Here is an 18,082-nt window from a genome sequence, read left to right on the forward strand (position 1 = left end):
TCAAAGTGGATTCTCGTCGCTGGTAGCTACAGTTCAAAAAGGACGCGTCTGTTTCGATAAAGATGCGCACGTTGAAATTTCTTTTTCGACCTCCTGCTCGGCAACATTTTTCGCGAGCTAGTATCAAATTTGCTGTTTATCGTTAGAGTGTCTGTAACGTCGTGCACAAGTTTCGTTCGAAAACTTTTCACTTTGCGCGAAAACGTAGAAAAAGTGTGGAACGATGATTCGAAAAAAGAAAAAGAAATTTTAACCTGAGCGAAATAATAATTATTTTGAAATTGCAATCTACTCGCGTCGTCGTTCAAATCACCCGTTTCCGAACGACTTTGTAATTTTTCACTAACCATTAGCTTGTTCCTGTTTCTTTCGATGTCACTACGTATATCGTGATAGTCTTTGAACGAGCAGCAGGTTCCATGGTAGTAAGCTTTGGAATTTCACCGCGAAAATTGGCTGCATACTGCATACGATGGAAAATGCACGGCACGAGAGTTGCATTGCATATTCGAAATGGCATATAAGATTGCACTCTCGCCAACCTTATTCCCGTAGATATGGCTCCTCTCTGTCGAAATCATTCAAAATCTCCTAGAATATATCTTTTTATAATCGTTCCCGAATCTTTCGTAAACAGTTATCTCGAATATTGGCTGAACGTTTCCGTTTCCTTTATGCGGATAAGCGAGCGCGCGCGTCCAGGAGAATGTTCATCTCGGTCCGAAATCGCGAATTCGTGCTGTTTTTGACCGACCCGGTTCGTCTCGTGACCGAGTGTCACGATTCTCATGCGGGAAAGGAACTAACACGCGTTATCGCGGACACGAGAATGGTCGAATATCGCTTTTTTTCCGTGTACACGAACACACTTCCAAGCACGGTTATACGTATTTCTATGTATGATAGTACATCGTAACAAACGCGTGTCGACGGTTAAACGTTCCGGGATAAATCTGCAAGCGTTGGCATATCTACGGAAATGGAGCATTTTTTCTCTTTGAAACACTTGAAAATTCATTTTCGCGTGTTTTTCTTTTCGCGCTATTGCTGAAATATTGACTACCGCAGGCAAAATAGCCGTATACGCGCACCGCTTTTCAAACTCGAATTTCTTCGAATCATAGTTGAAATCAGAATGTTCGCCTGAAATATGGCCTAACTTCCTCCTTAAACACCGTCCCTTTCTTTACTTTCGGACATCGATTAAATGGAATCAGAAAATTGGCCATTTCACGACGTACATATGTACGTCCAGCGAAATCGTCAAATATAATTCGATCACTAATCTCTTATTAGATAAAAACTGTAAACTGTAATTCGGTTTCCTGCTTTGTAGTTGCACGATTAAACGAACTCGCGTTAATATCTGTTATTGTTGGCTATCGAAATACGAATGAAAAACAACTGGTCGAAATTATTAATATTTTGTATACGCGTGTCTGATGCAACGTTTTGCAAATAAAGAACCTTTACTATCGTGTATCAGTTTGGATATTGAAAAACGGAAAATGGGAAAAAAGTATTCATTTGAATTCGTTCGGGCATCTGTTTACGCGTCTACCGTATAGAGAAATATGTATCTGTATCCATAGGGAACGTGATTCAGTGAGCGAGTCGAGCTCGATGAATGAATTCGTTGTACAGTAATAATGAAAAAGCTTTATACCAACATTTTCTTCCCTCCGACCTCGTTTTTCAGTTACAAATAGTTTGTTGTACGATTTGGTTTGCTCGTCCGCTTTTCACGGTATAAACCTATTCTATAGATTTCTATGCGAACTTCCCATATTCAATTAATACTTTCGATCCGTGAAAAGTTATCTAGATATTGGAGAGCAGAAAATTTCAACAGAATTCTGGTAATACGTTCTAAAGATACACACGACATTGAACCGCGTGAACAGATAAACAATAATAAAGAATGTTTTTGAAATATTTTTCACTCACAGTTCGACATAAAATAATTTTCGCATGTACGACAGTGAATTGGGAATTAGCGAAAACGATATTACTATGCCGGTAAGTAGAGACGATCAGCGTATGATCAGACGCAGCGGTGCAAACGGTAACTCGTTCACTTTTTCATCGCAAAAGTCCTACACGTTATTATATGTATGCATGTACACGAAACGTGTACATATCCGCTATACGTTTTAGTTCTTTTAGTTGGCGAAATGTTCTCGTTTATATGGAGGATTCGTATAGGCGAGGGTACACGTTGATATCGGTGACACCCGGCCAGGCCAGTTGTCTCCCGTCTAATCTACATACATAATGTCCTCTGTCTTGTGTCTGCAACTTCCTCGTGCTAGTTACATCCGGCAATTACGCTATCGCGTATCGCGTCGCGTAACTTGCGTAAATTTCATTTTCCAAACTCTCTCGGAGGCGCGAAACGTCGTTCGTCACGATTTATAACGACGATTTAAAGTCGAAGCAGAAGAATAAAAACGTTTAACAAACTTTTCAAGGAATTTCTATCGAGAAACTTCGCGATTTACCTTTTCCGCTAATACATCTCTTTTGTTTTTATTACAAGAATTTGATCGTATCCTATTTATCGGTGAATGCTTTCCTCTAGGTCATTTTCTTATTATTCTTAGCAAACGTACGACGGATTCGATTCGTAAACAATACTTTCGATTATTTCTTCGATCATTTCGTATAAATGCCAGGGTACGTGTAAATAAAAGAATATCGCGGTTTAGTCCCTTTTATAGTCTATAACGGTGATAAATTTTGATGACCGCACGCTGTTAGATTATTCAGGTATACGGTGGCATAAAAAAGCACGGATACGTTACGACTGGATATACCAGCAAATTTATTCGATCGCGTGCAATCTAGGTTTTAGGGGTTACGGAGATGCCCTTATTCTTTCCGCTCGAGGACGGCAGGATTTACGGTGCGTTTAAGATCTCCCAAAACTATCGTTAGGCATCTCTTACGTTTTCCTCCATTTAACGAACGCGTAATATCTACAAATCTTTACCTCCGAGAATTCGACAAATTAGCACGATCTAGAGAAACTCCAGAATCCGGGAATCCTACGATTTAGATGCGGAAATTGCTAGATTCTTTTCTTCCCGTATCACCGGTTATGTACATACGTGACACATCCTGTATATCGTTCACGGCGCTATAGGACGGTTACATAACGCGAAAGCGAGTAGGTCGTAACGAGAATTTAATCCCGAAGCGAGGGAGAATATGGTGGCCGTAAGTGTCCGTGATGACAGATAGAGGTTGCGTTTCGCGAAATTTCAATTTCTATTGTCGGACATTCTCGCGATTCCTTGCCCCCTTCCACCGAACGATCGATACGATAAAAAGCTCTGTTTATCGTTTCAACGTTGCGTACCGAACTTTCTCTATTTTTCGTCTATGAAGAAGAGAAACCTTGATCGATCATAGGTCAAGGTTACGTTGTTTCTTTTTCTCATCGATTTTTCCCACACCCGATAAACATTGCAGAAGGAAAGAAAAGTCTCGCGTGTTTTTCTCATCTAGACCTTACGTTTTTGCCAGCGGAGCATGATTAACCTTATCGAGAGAACATTAGCGAAATTGGAACACCGAATCTGCAGGGTTCTCTCTTCGGGGAGGTAAATCTGTAAAGCACACAGTTTCTCTCCCTCTACGTGCACAGGATTGGACCCTCTAATTTCGTATAATCTTTGGCTTTACGTTTACCCTTACCGAACACATGGAATATTAAAATAGCTTGGTCGATTCGGTCATCAACTATGCACGTTACGTGCATCGTGATTCTTACGCTACGGCGTAAGTATTGCATCGAGTTGCTCGTAAACCGGTGATAGGATTAATCGATATTCTTTATCGGATAGAATCGGAACAGACCCGAGTAGAGTGGATCACTCTTTCTCCAGAGTCGTCGATTTCATCGAGGAAGTCTAAGTGTCTGTCACTCTTTCTGAGAAACGATTTAAACGAATACGTTCAATTAACATTACGTACATAAATGAACGAACGAATAATAATGCTCGTAGCGGGCGCTGTCGCGAATGAACGCAAGAAAAGCTAAACACAATGGGTGAATTGTTATACTTGGCACGAATAGGGACAATCAAGCGTCGTAAATCTCGTAGTTGCAGGTGCACATTTGCACGTATCAGGTTCGTGATGCAAATGCCGAAAGAGCACCCCCGGGAGAGTTTGATTTCCGCGGATCCATTTATGTCCTCTCGCGAGAGTTCGAAATCACCGATTGCTCCAACTTTCGCGAACATTAATGAGAGTCAAAGAGCAACCGGACCAATATTTACGGCGCTTCTTTTCTCTCTTTCGTACGGACAGTCTTCATTTTTCACAGGATTTTCTCAATTAAAATTCTGCAGCCGACTTAACTGCATTTTACGAGGACACACTATAAATAACATCTACATATATGTATCTATAATAATTTCGAGAAGGCATCGTCTACTCGGTGCGTGTTACTTCTTCGTAGCAAAATTGAACAAGATTTATGATACGGTTGTCCGAAAAGCGATATTTTTTACGCGTTTCCTGCGTTTCTTGTTTTTAAAGTAAATCCTCGAACGTTTTTTTATCGACGTTTATCGCTCGCTGAATGTAAATTATCACGAAACGTTAAGAGAACGAACTCAGGGGATAAAGTTTCGTGACACTTGTTACGTACTCTTCGAGAATAACTTTGTAACGTTTGAATCGAAGGGTGTGGCTACTTATTTAGAGCGTTCCGACAGAGTTTTCCTATCGAAACAATCTTATTTTATACATTTTCTAAAAAAAAAGAAAAAAAAACGTGGATGTGTATACAATGCGTTATCCTTTTTAACTAAAGCAATTCAGAAAGTATAATCGGTGTTTCGAATAACCCGGGATTGTTAGATTTTTTTGTAATCGATCATTCAGTGTGAAAACAACCCCTGAAGTCGAGTATCGCGAACGATGTTTGATCGAATATCTTGAAAATTGTTTGTCACGGAAAAGAAATTTATGTATACGAGTTGTCCGGTTTTCGATGATAAAACTTCTGCGAACGAGTTATACGATATTGAACGAGTTCCCCGAAATTTTGTGCGCGTAAACAACGCGTCGATTACCATACGGGCAAAATGGAATTTTTAATTTTAACCTTGGAATATTATTAAACCGCAAGATAATAAATGAAAAACCTAACCTAACGATACCGTTAGAGCGTAAAATTGTTGAAAAATTCAGTCTATAGGTGTGTGTTTGTTGTACGGTCAGTTACTTAAGATAAGACGTTAAACGGATTAAACGATTAAGCATCGCGAAACACGGTCGTTTTCGGTGTGTTACGTATTCGTTTATCAAACACGCTAAACGACAGAGTCGTGGAATATCGGTGTTCGTTCGTAAGAGAATGCGATTACGAGCTACTATCTTCGATCGATCGAAACTTGCCCTAAGATTTTACCGGTATGCTCTCGAAAGCACTCGATATCTGGCCCCATTTAAGCGAATTGTTAAGCCGACTGCCTCCTGACCCAATTAATCCTAGATCCTTCAATCCATCGCGGATTTTCGCTATTGTGCAACGCGACGCGACACGACGCGATCATCCGAAACCTCCGTTGCGTTTCTGCGATATGCTCTTTAAAGGATGATATTTTTCCCTCGAAACCTCGACGTCCCGTTTCGTTAATATTTATATATCGCTTTAAATCGACGATTAAATTCTTGATCTTCGCAACGCTTTTCTCTATTAAATTGTTTATTTTAATCGTTCGCGTACATACACGAACGGTCAATCGGTGGAAATTCGATAAATGACAAGTTGAAAGTAAACATTCGAATGGAAGTAAACTCCATTTCGAAATTAAATACCGTTCACATCGATAATCTTTTCAAGCGTTTGTAACAATTTCTGATCCTCTCCGTGATCGCGATTCCTATACAGTTTTAAAGCAGAAAATCCACCGATGTTACAAATTTATTTTCCGATTTATTACTTTAACGAAATAGGAACAAGTCGATGCGGTAAACGAAGTCGAAAGAAAATTCGAAAACTCGAAAGGAGATCTTTTGAAAAAATTTTATTAAACATGAACGTGTTCCACACTGCAAAATGTCATGCGCATGATAAAAAGGTTGGACTTATTATACATGAAAGAAGAGTATGGATAATTCATAGCTGCTCCTTATACCACCGTGAAAATTGCATTTCTCTCGTCGTTATCCATCACCCATGAAGTTCTCATAAATACACAAACTACAAACGCAAACGCATATACGTACGCGAACTCGTAGTCGAACGTAATTTCGCGTTTGACGTCGGTCCCAAACAATTTACACGGGTGTTGTTTGCATTCGCGTATTTTAATAAACGAATCAAGGTGGAGAGCTAGTCTTTTTTTAATTGATTCACGGGAATTTGCGGGAATATTTTTCGTTTTGTTCGACGACGAACGAAATCGCGTGTAAAAAGCTACGGGTGGTTGGAATTTCGAGGCATTCGTATTCATAGGGAACCGTGAAGAACGAATAAAAATCGAGCATAACCGTTTGAAGGAAAAAGATTCCGCATCAGCAATTAAGCACAAAATGAAATATCGTTTGCAAATGTTTCATGGATGAGCCGGTAAATGAAATTTTTTTTTCTCGCATTCGGTACGCGTTATAACATCGAGTGTTTCAACCGTGAAAGCGATCGATGTACCGTGACAGCCGAGAACGTTTTCAACGAAAATTTTTCCCAAACAAAATCAGTATAATTTGTAAAATAGGTGGCACCTCACAGATTTTAAATTCCAATTATTTAATGCCGTTAATACCTTTTGAAGCGAAATGTTCCGATGAATTACGCGTATAAAATATTTGATAATTAATCATGGAATGATCAGTTTTGCGCAAAACTGATATAGGCGTGTTTGCTAATTTCAAATATATCGTCAATTACTTCGATTAACAGAGATATACGTAAAAATCTTCGATGGTTTTCGCGAATTTCGACGACTTTCAAACACGTTGTCAACATTTTATTACATTTTATACCCAATACACGATACCAAACTATGCTACATTTTAACATGTACTATAGTAGATATCACGATAGACGCGTTAAACGAATAGGCGATTTTCCGGGATGATTATTATCCTTTTCGAGTAAGAGAGTAGCAGAAAATAGCAAAGTGCTCGTGGAATCGAAATTCCGTGAGAACAAATATTCTCGTGAAACGGATGAAAATAATGAGACAAAAAGCAATCGAGATCTATCGAACAACGAAGGCATTCTTGGTACAAAAGGAAGTTCGAACACGGTAGTCACGGTTCCCTATTGAGAGCGCGTTCCGTTTCACGGCAAAGTAAATCTCATCGTCGCGTCTATATTATTCTATTCGTTCATTTGCGCGACCGTGAAGCATACAACCATGACAATAAACCTGGCCGAAGATAATAGCGTGAACGAATATAATATGTATACGTACACAAGCGCATTACGATAGAAAGGAGCGTCGCTCGTTTCGAAGCGATGAATTCCGATCAATTAAAACAGTGATTATAGCGAAATTTGATGACGCGCCAAAGCCAAATATCGCTTTTCGAACGTTTAATTCTGAAAGGGTGAGATTATAATGCTTCGAGCGAACGATGGACAACTGTAATTAGCCGAATCTCGATTGAAAAGAACAACGTTTTGCCAATTTCGGAGATAAAAGGATAATCGTCGATTAGAGTGTAACGTTTTTTAATTTCAAAGGAATCGAAGCTGGCGCGAATTCATCTGCATTTGAAAACAGCTTAAATCGAAAAGAAATCCAACGAAGGAAGTTCTTACCGCGTCGAATTAAAATCTAATAATCGAGTAACGGCGAATTAAGAGTCGCCTCGAAGAGAAGTTTCAAAGCGAGCTCGTAAGTTTTTAACCTTCGTTTACATTTATTTTCTTGTCGCATTTTTGTTCGACAAACTTGATCGATCATGATCGTCTTTATGTTCGAAATAGGCAAAAGTTTAGTCGTTTCGGGAGAAGCTTCGAACAATTTAATAGACCAATAAAGAATAATTTGATGCATTCGATCGTCGCGTCGGCAGTTTACGGTTCGGCCGAAGCAGCGGCTGTTCGAAAAGCTGTCCATTCTCGACGTACGTCGACTCTTTTCAACCTCGATGGTTATCCAACCGAGGATTTGCAATATCCGGCGAAGGAGGAATCGATGGTAGAAAATATCAGTGGGGAACCACACCGCACAATCTCGTGGAAGGTTACGATCGTTCTTGTTTTCCCGGCCTCCTCGTTCGTCGACTTTATTAAAATCGCTATCGAAGAGTCGCGCTAAATTCTTCCGATCTCCCCCGGCACTTTATTAAATACCTCTCTTTTATCCGCGCGACGTAGAATTTTCTTTCCAATGCTAGTCGTATAAGCTACGAGCGATCGAATCGAATCTTCGAACGATTTGCGAGGCTCGTAAAGAAGAAATTGTAGACTACGCATCGACGAACGCAGCGACACCCCGCAAACCTTTCGCTGTTCGTAGTTACGCTTGAATTATTCATGCTAGGCAAGCGGAAAGTTCGAGCTCGAAAAATCACCGATGAATCGGGTATTCCTGTTAAAATCAACAGATCTCTTCGAAAACATTTCATCGTACGTCGTTTCGTTCGTTCGTTCCCGACGAGAGTTCTGGCTCTCGTAAAGTCATCGGATCGCTTCTTCAAACATCGAAACGTTCGCGTACGCTATCGCGATACCGTTTTTATTTTCCTAAATAATCTTGTTATATTATTAGGAACGGTACGGGCAATATAATCGCTGGTATTACGACGCGTGCAGAATAAGAACTGTTGAAAGCGAAACGAAGGCGACGTAACGAGTAGTAATAACGGGTAGTATAATAACAAGCAACGATAGAACGCTCGGCGAAGTAAACTACGATTGCATGGGAATATCGTTGTCGTTTTTTCGTAAGAACGGTAACGTACCGTAACGAAGGAAATTGTTCCGCGAAGAAATTTTTGGAATCGCTCGTAAACAGGGTAGCTGGTGGACAAAATGTAGCGGTATTCTCCTTAAACTTAAATTTCCGCCAAAAGACGTAAGCGTGGAAAATAAATTCCGCCGGTGACGGGTTGAAAGGTTAAAACGCGACGTTAAAACAACGCCACCTTACTGCTCCTCATTATTTTCCGAGAAATAATAAATTGTTTTACCGTGACACACTTTGTTCGCGTTCGCGGCACGACTTTTAATCTGTTTAGAGTTTAGAGCGTAAGAAGAGGTGTATACGGCGAATAAAAAGAAAAGCGCGTTGCAACGCTTCGGAACGTTGAGAGAAACGCGCGAGCTTCGCGAAAATTGCAGCTAACGCGAATTTCATTCGTACAATGTTACATACATGTATATGGTTAATTGTACACCGTTATCGGATCGAGCGTAATTTAAAAAGATTTAGTTTCGCCTAAGGAAAAAGATAAGATAAGATGAGAAAAGAATGCATCGTTCGTTCCTGCATAAATGTTTCCTTTTACGAGGACGATAAATTCGAAGAATAAAATGGCAAGGTATTCAAATATTGCATGAAATATTCCGAGCGAACCGAGTTGATCACCGGCATAAGAAACCTTGAAATTTTGCCCGTTCGAGAGCTGACCTTCCCGAAACTCCATCGACGATTTCTCGTTCGACTCGTGAATAATTCATTCGAACGGAGTTTCGAGGATGGTCCAACGGGAAAAGGAATCGTGGTCGAAGTCCTCCGCTAGCAGAATTATCTCGCTGCTCTTCTCTTTGTTTCTTCCAAACAAATTCTTCTCTCGTCGCGCGAAACGAGCAACAAACGAAACGAATTCAAAACGGTTTCTCGCTAATTATCCTTAGCGCGAAATTCGTATCGATTCATCGAAATTACTGAAAAAGAAATTGCTCCGTTGAATTTCTTGGAAACGTACCGAATAGAAAGAAAAATAGATCTTCCGCTAATTCGAAGATCGTGCAAGGACGGTCTTCCTTTAAAAGCGTCACGGTGATTAAACTTTCGGTTCGCCGATTAGAGAAAAGTAGCGAGTTTCGATCGATAAATCGATCCACGTCCCGAGGGATGGCCGAGTAACGCGCTTCCACTAAATTTCATTTCTTCTTCCTCCAACAATTCATTCGGACGACAAGCTTTTTAACCGTCTCGCGAGCTTCGAAATGTCAAATGGAAGGTGGGAGGGAAAAAAAACGGGACATAGATCGATCGGCTCGTTGAAAATTTATGAATTGTGTCTTCTCGAGAGCCCTTTAAACCTCGAAACGAACGATCGCGATACTCGTCGAGTGTACGAGTACCAACAGATTCTTTAGAAAAAATCCTCGACATCGGCCGCAGTTTGCTTTCCATTCGTTTCGCTGAACCCTTTATCTCCGTAAAACGTTGTCGGCGCTGTTACGAGAATCCGGAACGAACAACGCGATGCTGCATTTTAGACACGAGTACCAGGAACCTTGGCATAAAGCGACGCTACCGCCTAGCGAGATCGGAAGATCGGGCGGGAGACCTCTGCGACACGGTTAGAAGATTCATGGAAATCCGTGTAACACGGTACTTTAACAACGCGCTTGGAAAATTCAGGAAAATCCGTACGACACGGTAGGGAGATTCGTAGAAATCTTTCTAGTACTTTCATAACGTTGTAAATCTGTACGATACCGTTCAAAGATCCGAAGAGATTCCTATGATACTCGGGCAACGCGAATTCCGGAAAATTCCGGAAATTCCGATATCGCGTAATCGAGGGAAATCTGTGCAACACGGTGTTTGTAGGATGCGCCTGATAAGTCGAAGGGTTAAAAACTCCAAACCATACGTAATAAGACTCTCTTCCTCGCTAAACCACCGTATCCCCTGTAAGTACTTGGTGTATGGAAAAAAAAGAAGTACCGATGGATTCGACGAGGGTAAGAAAGAAGAGAACGAACATTTTGCTGAACCTATAAAAGAAGCTTAGCTCTCGACACGGTTAGACTTTGAAGCGTCGAAAACTCTTCCCACTCGCTAAGATATCGCGCTTTTAAATCTAAATCGTGGCGTCGAAATCTCAACTTTTCGTTCTCGACAAGTTTTTAGCCGCTCTCTCCGGTTTCTCTGCTTTTATTTTACTCGAAAGTTTGCATTAACGAAACTTTATCGATATCTTCTCGCCGGTAGCCGTCGATCGTTCGTTTTTTGCCCTTAACGAAATTCTTCGTCGAAACGAGTTTTTCGAGTTTTCCGAATTGTTGGTCGGCGACGCGAAATTGAAAAGAAAACGCGCATTGAAATAGACGGTAGTTTTTACTCGGGGATTCGGAAGGAAAAACGAGCTGCAATTACGATTTCTTCGCAATCTGGGCCATCCTGGTCCTTTATCAGGATACCAGTCGCTCGGACAATAGCGTCACGTTCAATTCTCTTCCACCTTCCATTCTGCATTCGCGACCATTCATCGAGGATACCGTTCGCTGTGATTAACACTCGGCAAAAAGACCTGCCTCATCAAGAACTAATTAATTTTTTTCAAATGCAACGCAAATTCTCCCGGCCGCTACGTTCTCTCGCGATCGGTTCAGCTTTTTGTTACGAATGTCGCACGAGATTCCACGCTTTTCACCGTACAATTAGAACGAACGAATTTCCGCTAGCGACGATCGTTTCGCGATTACGTTAAAACGAACTAACAAAACACCCGTCATCCGTCGACGAACGACACACGAGATTTCTATAAACTGTCGTTTCTTTACAGTTTGCTCTACCGCCTTCGTTAAAGACCAACACTTAGATCGAATTATTGTTCTTCTACTTGTCGGATATCGAGAAACCTCTCGTCCTTCATGAATATTCCTATCAATTCGAGCCACTTTAAATTTCAAATATTCGCGTATCTCGCTTTTGCCAACTGGCAAACTGTTTGTTCCTTCGAATATCCCTGAAGCAGCTTCGAAATTGCATGATATCCTTCGGAATCGCGGAAAAGCACGTTACGTGCACGTTCAACGTCTCCCGGAAAGTCTATATTTTCGTTTGACGGATCTTTTCTTTCGGAACCGTGATTGGATATAAAAGAAAGAGGAAACTTGCGAATTCGCGAAACTACCGAACGTTCTACCTTCTGTAAAACCCGAGTGATTCAGCGGCAAGGAAAAGGTCGCAAGGAATTCTCGAGAGAAGGTTGATTCAAGGTGAAAACGGTCGAGGGAAAGACGGGAAGTAAGCGAGGGAGGAAATAAATAAGGAAGGAAGGAAAGGGAAGAAAGAAAGAAGCGGTCACGAAGTCCTGTATATCGGGCATGACGGTGAAAAGGTCGAGTTTCCTCGTTAGTTGTACGTGTACGCGTCGATAAGAAGACAAAGTGTGCAATTAACGAAACACCGCTGGAATAACGATAAATAGACCGAAGAAGGCGTAAACGAGGCTGAATAAAAGGTAGGAGGAAAAAAGAGGATTATAAAGGCAACAACGCGATACAGGAACGTAACGTATAAAAAGGGAAACAAAGTGGTCGTGCTCCCTTGAATTCGAAAAATCCTCTGGACCGTACTTCATGGCCTGGAACCGAAGTTCGACTGGTTTATATCTCTTCGCACATTCCGATAAAACTGGACAACTCTCCTTAAACCATTTCTTACATGCCAAATATTCATTTACGTACAATCAATATTTATCCTACAAATTATTAACTAAAATTCACATTTTCTTTGAAATTATGCCTAGTCGAATAATTTTTACCTTTCTCCGCAACTTCGCAACAGATATCGTAAAAATCATAATAAAGGTTTTTTATTTTCATTTATAATTGAACTAGGTTCGCGTTACATTTCAATTGGCTGTTAAACGAAAAAGTAATTTGAAACGCTTCGGACCTTATACGTATAGGGCAAGGAATCGATTGATAATTAAACGCGTTTGGATTTCATTTCATTGGATCGTGTTCGATTTAAACTGTTATTATTAATCGTGCAGCTGCGAACCGACCGACCAATAATTATAATAATAGACCTAACTCGAATCAAACTCGATCCGTTTAATCGACCGAAAACCAAATATATCTCGAACGTTATGTATACGCATTATTTTTAAATAGCCACGTTTTCTATTCCGATCCGCGTTTATTATTAACGATTAACGAGACGATTAACTGTAATTCTCGTTATCGAAATATTGTAGAAATTATTCGGAACGTCGTACGAGTCAAAGGTAATAGAATTTAACCGTTCGAGTAAACATCGAAGTTTCTTCGTGACGCGTCGGAAATTTTTTCCGGAAATTTGTTCTTCCGGTTGCTTCGAACGTTGTTCGCGAAATCTGACTGCGTACGCGAATATCGACAAGGCCGATGTCAATTCGGATTCCACGCGGATATAACTCTCGTATCGAAGGAATTTTAATAAAGAGTATACGGATCGCCGCTTATTGATCCACGCGAATGGTAAACTATGGATCCGAACTTTATCTCCCTTTTTCGCGATTTCTCCTTCCTCTCCCCTATAGCCGTACAGTTCATTTTTTGCTCGTCGAAATAGCAAATAAAACAGATTTTTATCTTACCACCGAGCTAAATTTTCCGCAGTCGCGAAAGAAAATACCATCGCTAACTCGATTCGCTGTTTTTTTTGCGCGAGTAACGAGAACAATTGCAGTTTTTAAAGCGAGTATAGAAGAAAGGATCCTCCATCGGTGGATGATCCGGCTACTCTTTCTTATCCGAGAGAACACATCCTTCCATGTGACTGTACGACCGAAACGGTACCGACTCTCTATGCAAATACAAGTCGAGAAGGCGGAATCAAATTTATTCATATCGTGACATCGATTTCCAGACAAATCATGCAGGATGTCTTACGTATAGAAAACAGATCGGGAATATGGAATACAGGATAACTATATCGCTCCGTTTCGCTCGTCGTAATTGTTTACGTAATATGTTTGTCTACATATATTTCCTCTAATTATATAATCCACGCGACCGAATTCTACGCATTTTCGATCTAGCATTTTATCGCGTTCTTTAAGCTTTTCGTATAAGTTTGCTCGCGTGTATTCAATATTTTTTCTTACCTACTAATTCTCGGTTTAATAATACCGATTCGAGATTCGTTGCCTTGCACGCTACGTTATTATTGTATCGACATCGACAAGTTGGACGAAATATTTGTTTTATTTGGCAAACAGTTCAGTTTCCAGTTGAGAAGTTAGGGAAAATTGTTAGAATCGACGGGGGAGATAACGCGCGAACGAGCATGTAGTTATCCTATTCTCGGAGTAGACGAAAGTCAGAGAGTCGTCCTTATGTTTCCAGCTTGTTCTCGGACTTGAGAAGCCTGGCAGGTACGACCCTTATGAATCTCTTGGCAGCCCTCTTCATGGTTCAACTGCTCTTCATCGTTGGAGTGGGTGGTGTTCAGGTAAGTTTCGATAGCTTCTTCTAAAAGAAGAATCCCCTTTTTTTCTTTGTCTCTCCTTCTCTGTATCTTATCGAATCGAGTATACTCGCGCGTTGTACAAGTTACGTATAGCTTCGACTTTTAATTGCCTAATACCCATTATTACTTATCTATGCAAATCGAGGCTTAAATAATTTTTTTTTTTTTTTCAATTTTTAAATTTCATATTACGAACTTAAGGATAAAGAAAAAAAAGTCTCGTAAACGAAGATTCTGATAGCGTAGGAAAAATATGTCGATACAATGTACCTGTAGGTAGTGTAACGTAAATGTCTTCCGGTCGAGAGTACGTTTATCGTGCACGCGGAGGCGTAGGTTAAACGGTAACTGAAATTTGACAGGAAAGTTCTGTTTCGAACAGGCGGAAAAGCGAACAATTTCCTTCGCGTATAAATTCATAGCGGTGACCAGGTGAAAATACGTATCAAGGCGATGTTGGAAAGAGAATTATGGGAAAATTTGAAACGATTTAGAGGTTCGGCGAGTACGCGCGCGTAGGTGGGATCGTTGCAACGATACGCCAGAGTCGAACAAAAGCCAGAGAATTCTGTCGGAGGTGGTGGCTCTCGGGGTTGGTCTGGTGAAAACACCGGCGCAAAGGACAAGCGATTTCTGCCAGAAACAACTGCTACTCTCCACTCCTCTTTCCCACCCACCGCCACTTCCTCTTGGCTGAAAAAACATCCCTGCGTCATTAGGGGAGAATCGTGGGTGTGTGTATGGCGTATACGATATAAAGGGGTTGAGGAGCGCGTATCTCCTCGACGTTCACCGTTTTTACCGCTCCGTAACTGCTCCATCAGGCAAGATACCTTACTATTTCCGCTTTCAACGTCTCCATCTTTCATCGTAATTACCCGACTGCGGATGTTTATGCGTTTACGGCGTACCAAGATGCACAAAACGTAGTCGGAAAATGTCGCGAGCCGTCAGGAAAGTATGAAAAATGCGAAAAATCTCTATAATTGCACGATCGCGAGTACTGCGATAACGGTAGTTTTTAATTTTTCGAAATTTATTTCTCCCGAAGGTGCGGAGAAAAGTCTTATCCACGGTGAATTCTCGTTGGTCGCGACACTTTATTTGGACGAGTCTGTGCTCCGATGAAATTGTGCTTCGGCAAACAAACGTGGCACGAATAGCAGAGACAAAAGATGGTCACGATTTTTAATGCCGTCTAAATGTTTGTTCAGCACTTTCGTCCGATCGTCGATATAAAAAATGGTACACATTTCCCCGATGACCTAATATTTACGAATTTACTTGCTCTTGCTTTCAAATAAAAATGCTAAACTTTGCTCCAATTTTCGTTCTTTTTACCGCCAACTTGTCGTGTAACGCGTTTCATATTTAGTTTATACGAAAAAAAAGAAAAAGTTGAAAAGTTAAGTAACGCGTAGGTGTAAGAGAAGCTTTAGCGAAAGTACGCGTAGATCGTGTCGGGAGGTCGAAGAGCACTTAGCACATTTCTAAAGAATTTAATGATCTCGTCTCGTAAACGTGACTCCAGTTTTAAAAGATCGCATCTCGACACCTGCAGGGATCTTTTTGCCGCTCTTTCGTTCGTTTCTCGTTACGAAATTACTCCACCATCGACGATGTTCTTTCGCTCGTTTTCTCGAATTTTTACTCGAAAATACCGCCTTTCGAGCGCGTACACGGCAAACGAACCTCTATCCGACCGAGATATTTCACCCGACAAAAAAAAAAGGTTCCTTTCGATTCTATCTCGCCGGGCTATCGCGAACGAAATTTCTCGAATTCGATGCGAAGCGAACAACCAGAATTACAGAGGCCTTCGTCGGTTCACGTTTCCCAGAAGAAATTTTTAAAGAGATTCGCGAATAATCTTTGTCCCGAAGGGGCACCTGTATTCTAATCTTCTTCCATGGAAAGTTATTTTCCCAAACTCTGGCCAGTATTGTCCGAATATCCAATGACTTTTCGTAACGTTCCCTAAGAATTTTTCCTTTTCCTTCCGCTGTTGCCGCTTATCAATCGAATAGTTTACTCGCAAGCCAACGTCTCGGTTTAATAATCTCGGAAGATCGAATAAGCGGTTTGCACCGAGAAACAGGAAATTCGGAATCCGTCGTTTAGTCGAGTTTCGCTATATGTAGTTGCTCGAAAAAATCGAACTTTATCGTTACGTATCGCGAAAGGACAACTATCTTAAAAGTTTTTCTCTCCAGACTCCGGTAAAAGTACTGGCACGAACCTTAAGCAAACATCGTTGATAAAACAAGGAAAATTCAGGGCCGAGCTATTCGTAAATAATGCATGCTTTCCGAACAAACTTTTCACCTCTGTTCAGACACAGCTTCATGGATTTATATCCCCGTTACGGTAATCGTGGTTTCCACAACTTTTTTCATCCATAAGCTTTTATAGGGCGATGGTATTTTACAAGAATCTTTTTTTTCTTTTTTTATTCGTTTCACGCGATCGAAAACAATTTCTGTCGAACTTTCGAAACGAATCGCGAGCTCCTTCGACGCGTTCGAAATTTAAACCGGAACGTTCAAATCTTTCGAGATCCTCCCCAAAAGTTGGCGAACTTACACACATAAAAGGTAGAAAGTTGACCGTCTTCGGGACTAGGAAAAATTCCTGATCCAACATCCATCGAACGCTCGGTTCTCGGTATTTTCTCGGAAAGCGTTAAAAGAGCTAGCCAACCAACGCGTTTGATCTCGACTGTTCTTTAAACGGCTACTTTAAATACCGGCTTTCGTCGACTTCGAGAAAACGTTCTGCACTGCAGGTGTTTAACTTTATCCCGACTGCTTTCTCACGAAACAAACGCGGATACGAACAATGTTTATTTATTGCGCTCCTCGTTAAAATTCGTTTGTTTTTGCAAATTCAGACGTCAGGGAAATCCTAACGCGATTCAACGCCGAAACATATAACCCTGAACAAACTAAGGAAAGGTTTCTCCGCGGGAACGTTATTCCTTGGCAGCAAAATCTTGCTACATTGATACGCGACGCTTTAACGCGTATCACGCAACGATATAACCGAGTACATAAACGCGTGTCGATATAAAGCTTAGCTATATCAGCGCCATTAACGTGCACGGAAGTTAACGCGAAGATGAATCCTCTCGGTCATCGATGCAAAGTGTGCCGATATAACGAGAGCCTACTGTACTATAAAAAGCGAAAAACTCCATTAAGGGAATACGTTGAACGTTTCAAATTAGTCATGGTATTATATCGCATCGTTGTAGCGCGATGAAAAAGAAAATTACCGGTGTTAAAAAAAAAAAAAAATGGGCTACTAATACTAAATTATCGAGCGCAAAAATGATGCAGTCTCGTTACGTGGGAGGTACAGACCTTCCGTGCTTAAATCGTGCAACTAAATACAGCTAATTTACCGTCGAAATTTACGAGTTTCTAGAGTTACACGGAATTAACAAGAGGCAGAAAATTAGTTTCCATCCGACTGCATTCGATGCAAACTGATAAATAATTTTATCGATTATTTATTTCGTGCAGCGCGTGGTTAATTCCCTGCAATAACAGTTTTACACGAAGCAAGTTCGTAATTCGTGTTGCGAGGCATGATTAACGCTTTTTTTCTTCTTTTTTCAACTTGGTCCCTTTTCAATTTAGCGTTCGAACTCTGACGCGGATTACATTCTTCGCAACATCCACGAGAAA

At 40.9% G+C, this 18,082-nt stretch overlaps 1 protein-coding gene across 5 annotated transcripts in view; it reads left to right on the top strand.

The window, feature by feature from the left end:
- Positions 1-18,082, top strand: part of LOC100883499 (cadherin EGF LAG seven-pass G-type receptor 1) — a 47,590-nt gene that overhangs the window by 18,657 nt on the left and 10,851 nt on the right. For 4 of the 5 annotated variants that reach the window (XM_012298797.2, XM_012298795.2, XM_076532965.1 and 1 more), the window contains one exon: positions 14,270-14,375. In XM_012298797.2, coding sequence (XP_012154187.1) covers positions 14,270-14,375 — 106 coding nt within the window. Of the gene's footprint in view, positions 1-7,507; positions 7,573-14,269; positions 14,376-18,082 lie in introns of those variants that run through there. The other variant, XM_076532976.1, reaches the window with a different exon arrangement.

Source organism: Megachile rotundata, chromosome 1, assembly GCF_050947335.1.
Source record: "Megachile rotundata isolate GNS110a chromosome 1, iyMegRotu1, whole genome shotgun sequence".
In the NCBI taxonomy this organism is placed as follows: domain Eukaryota; kingdom Metazoa; phylum Arthropoda; class Insecta; order Hymenoptera; family Megachilidae; genus Megachile; species Megachile rotundata.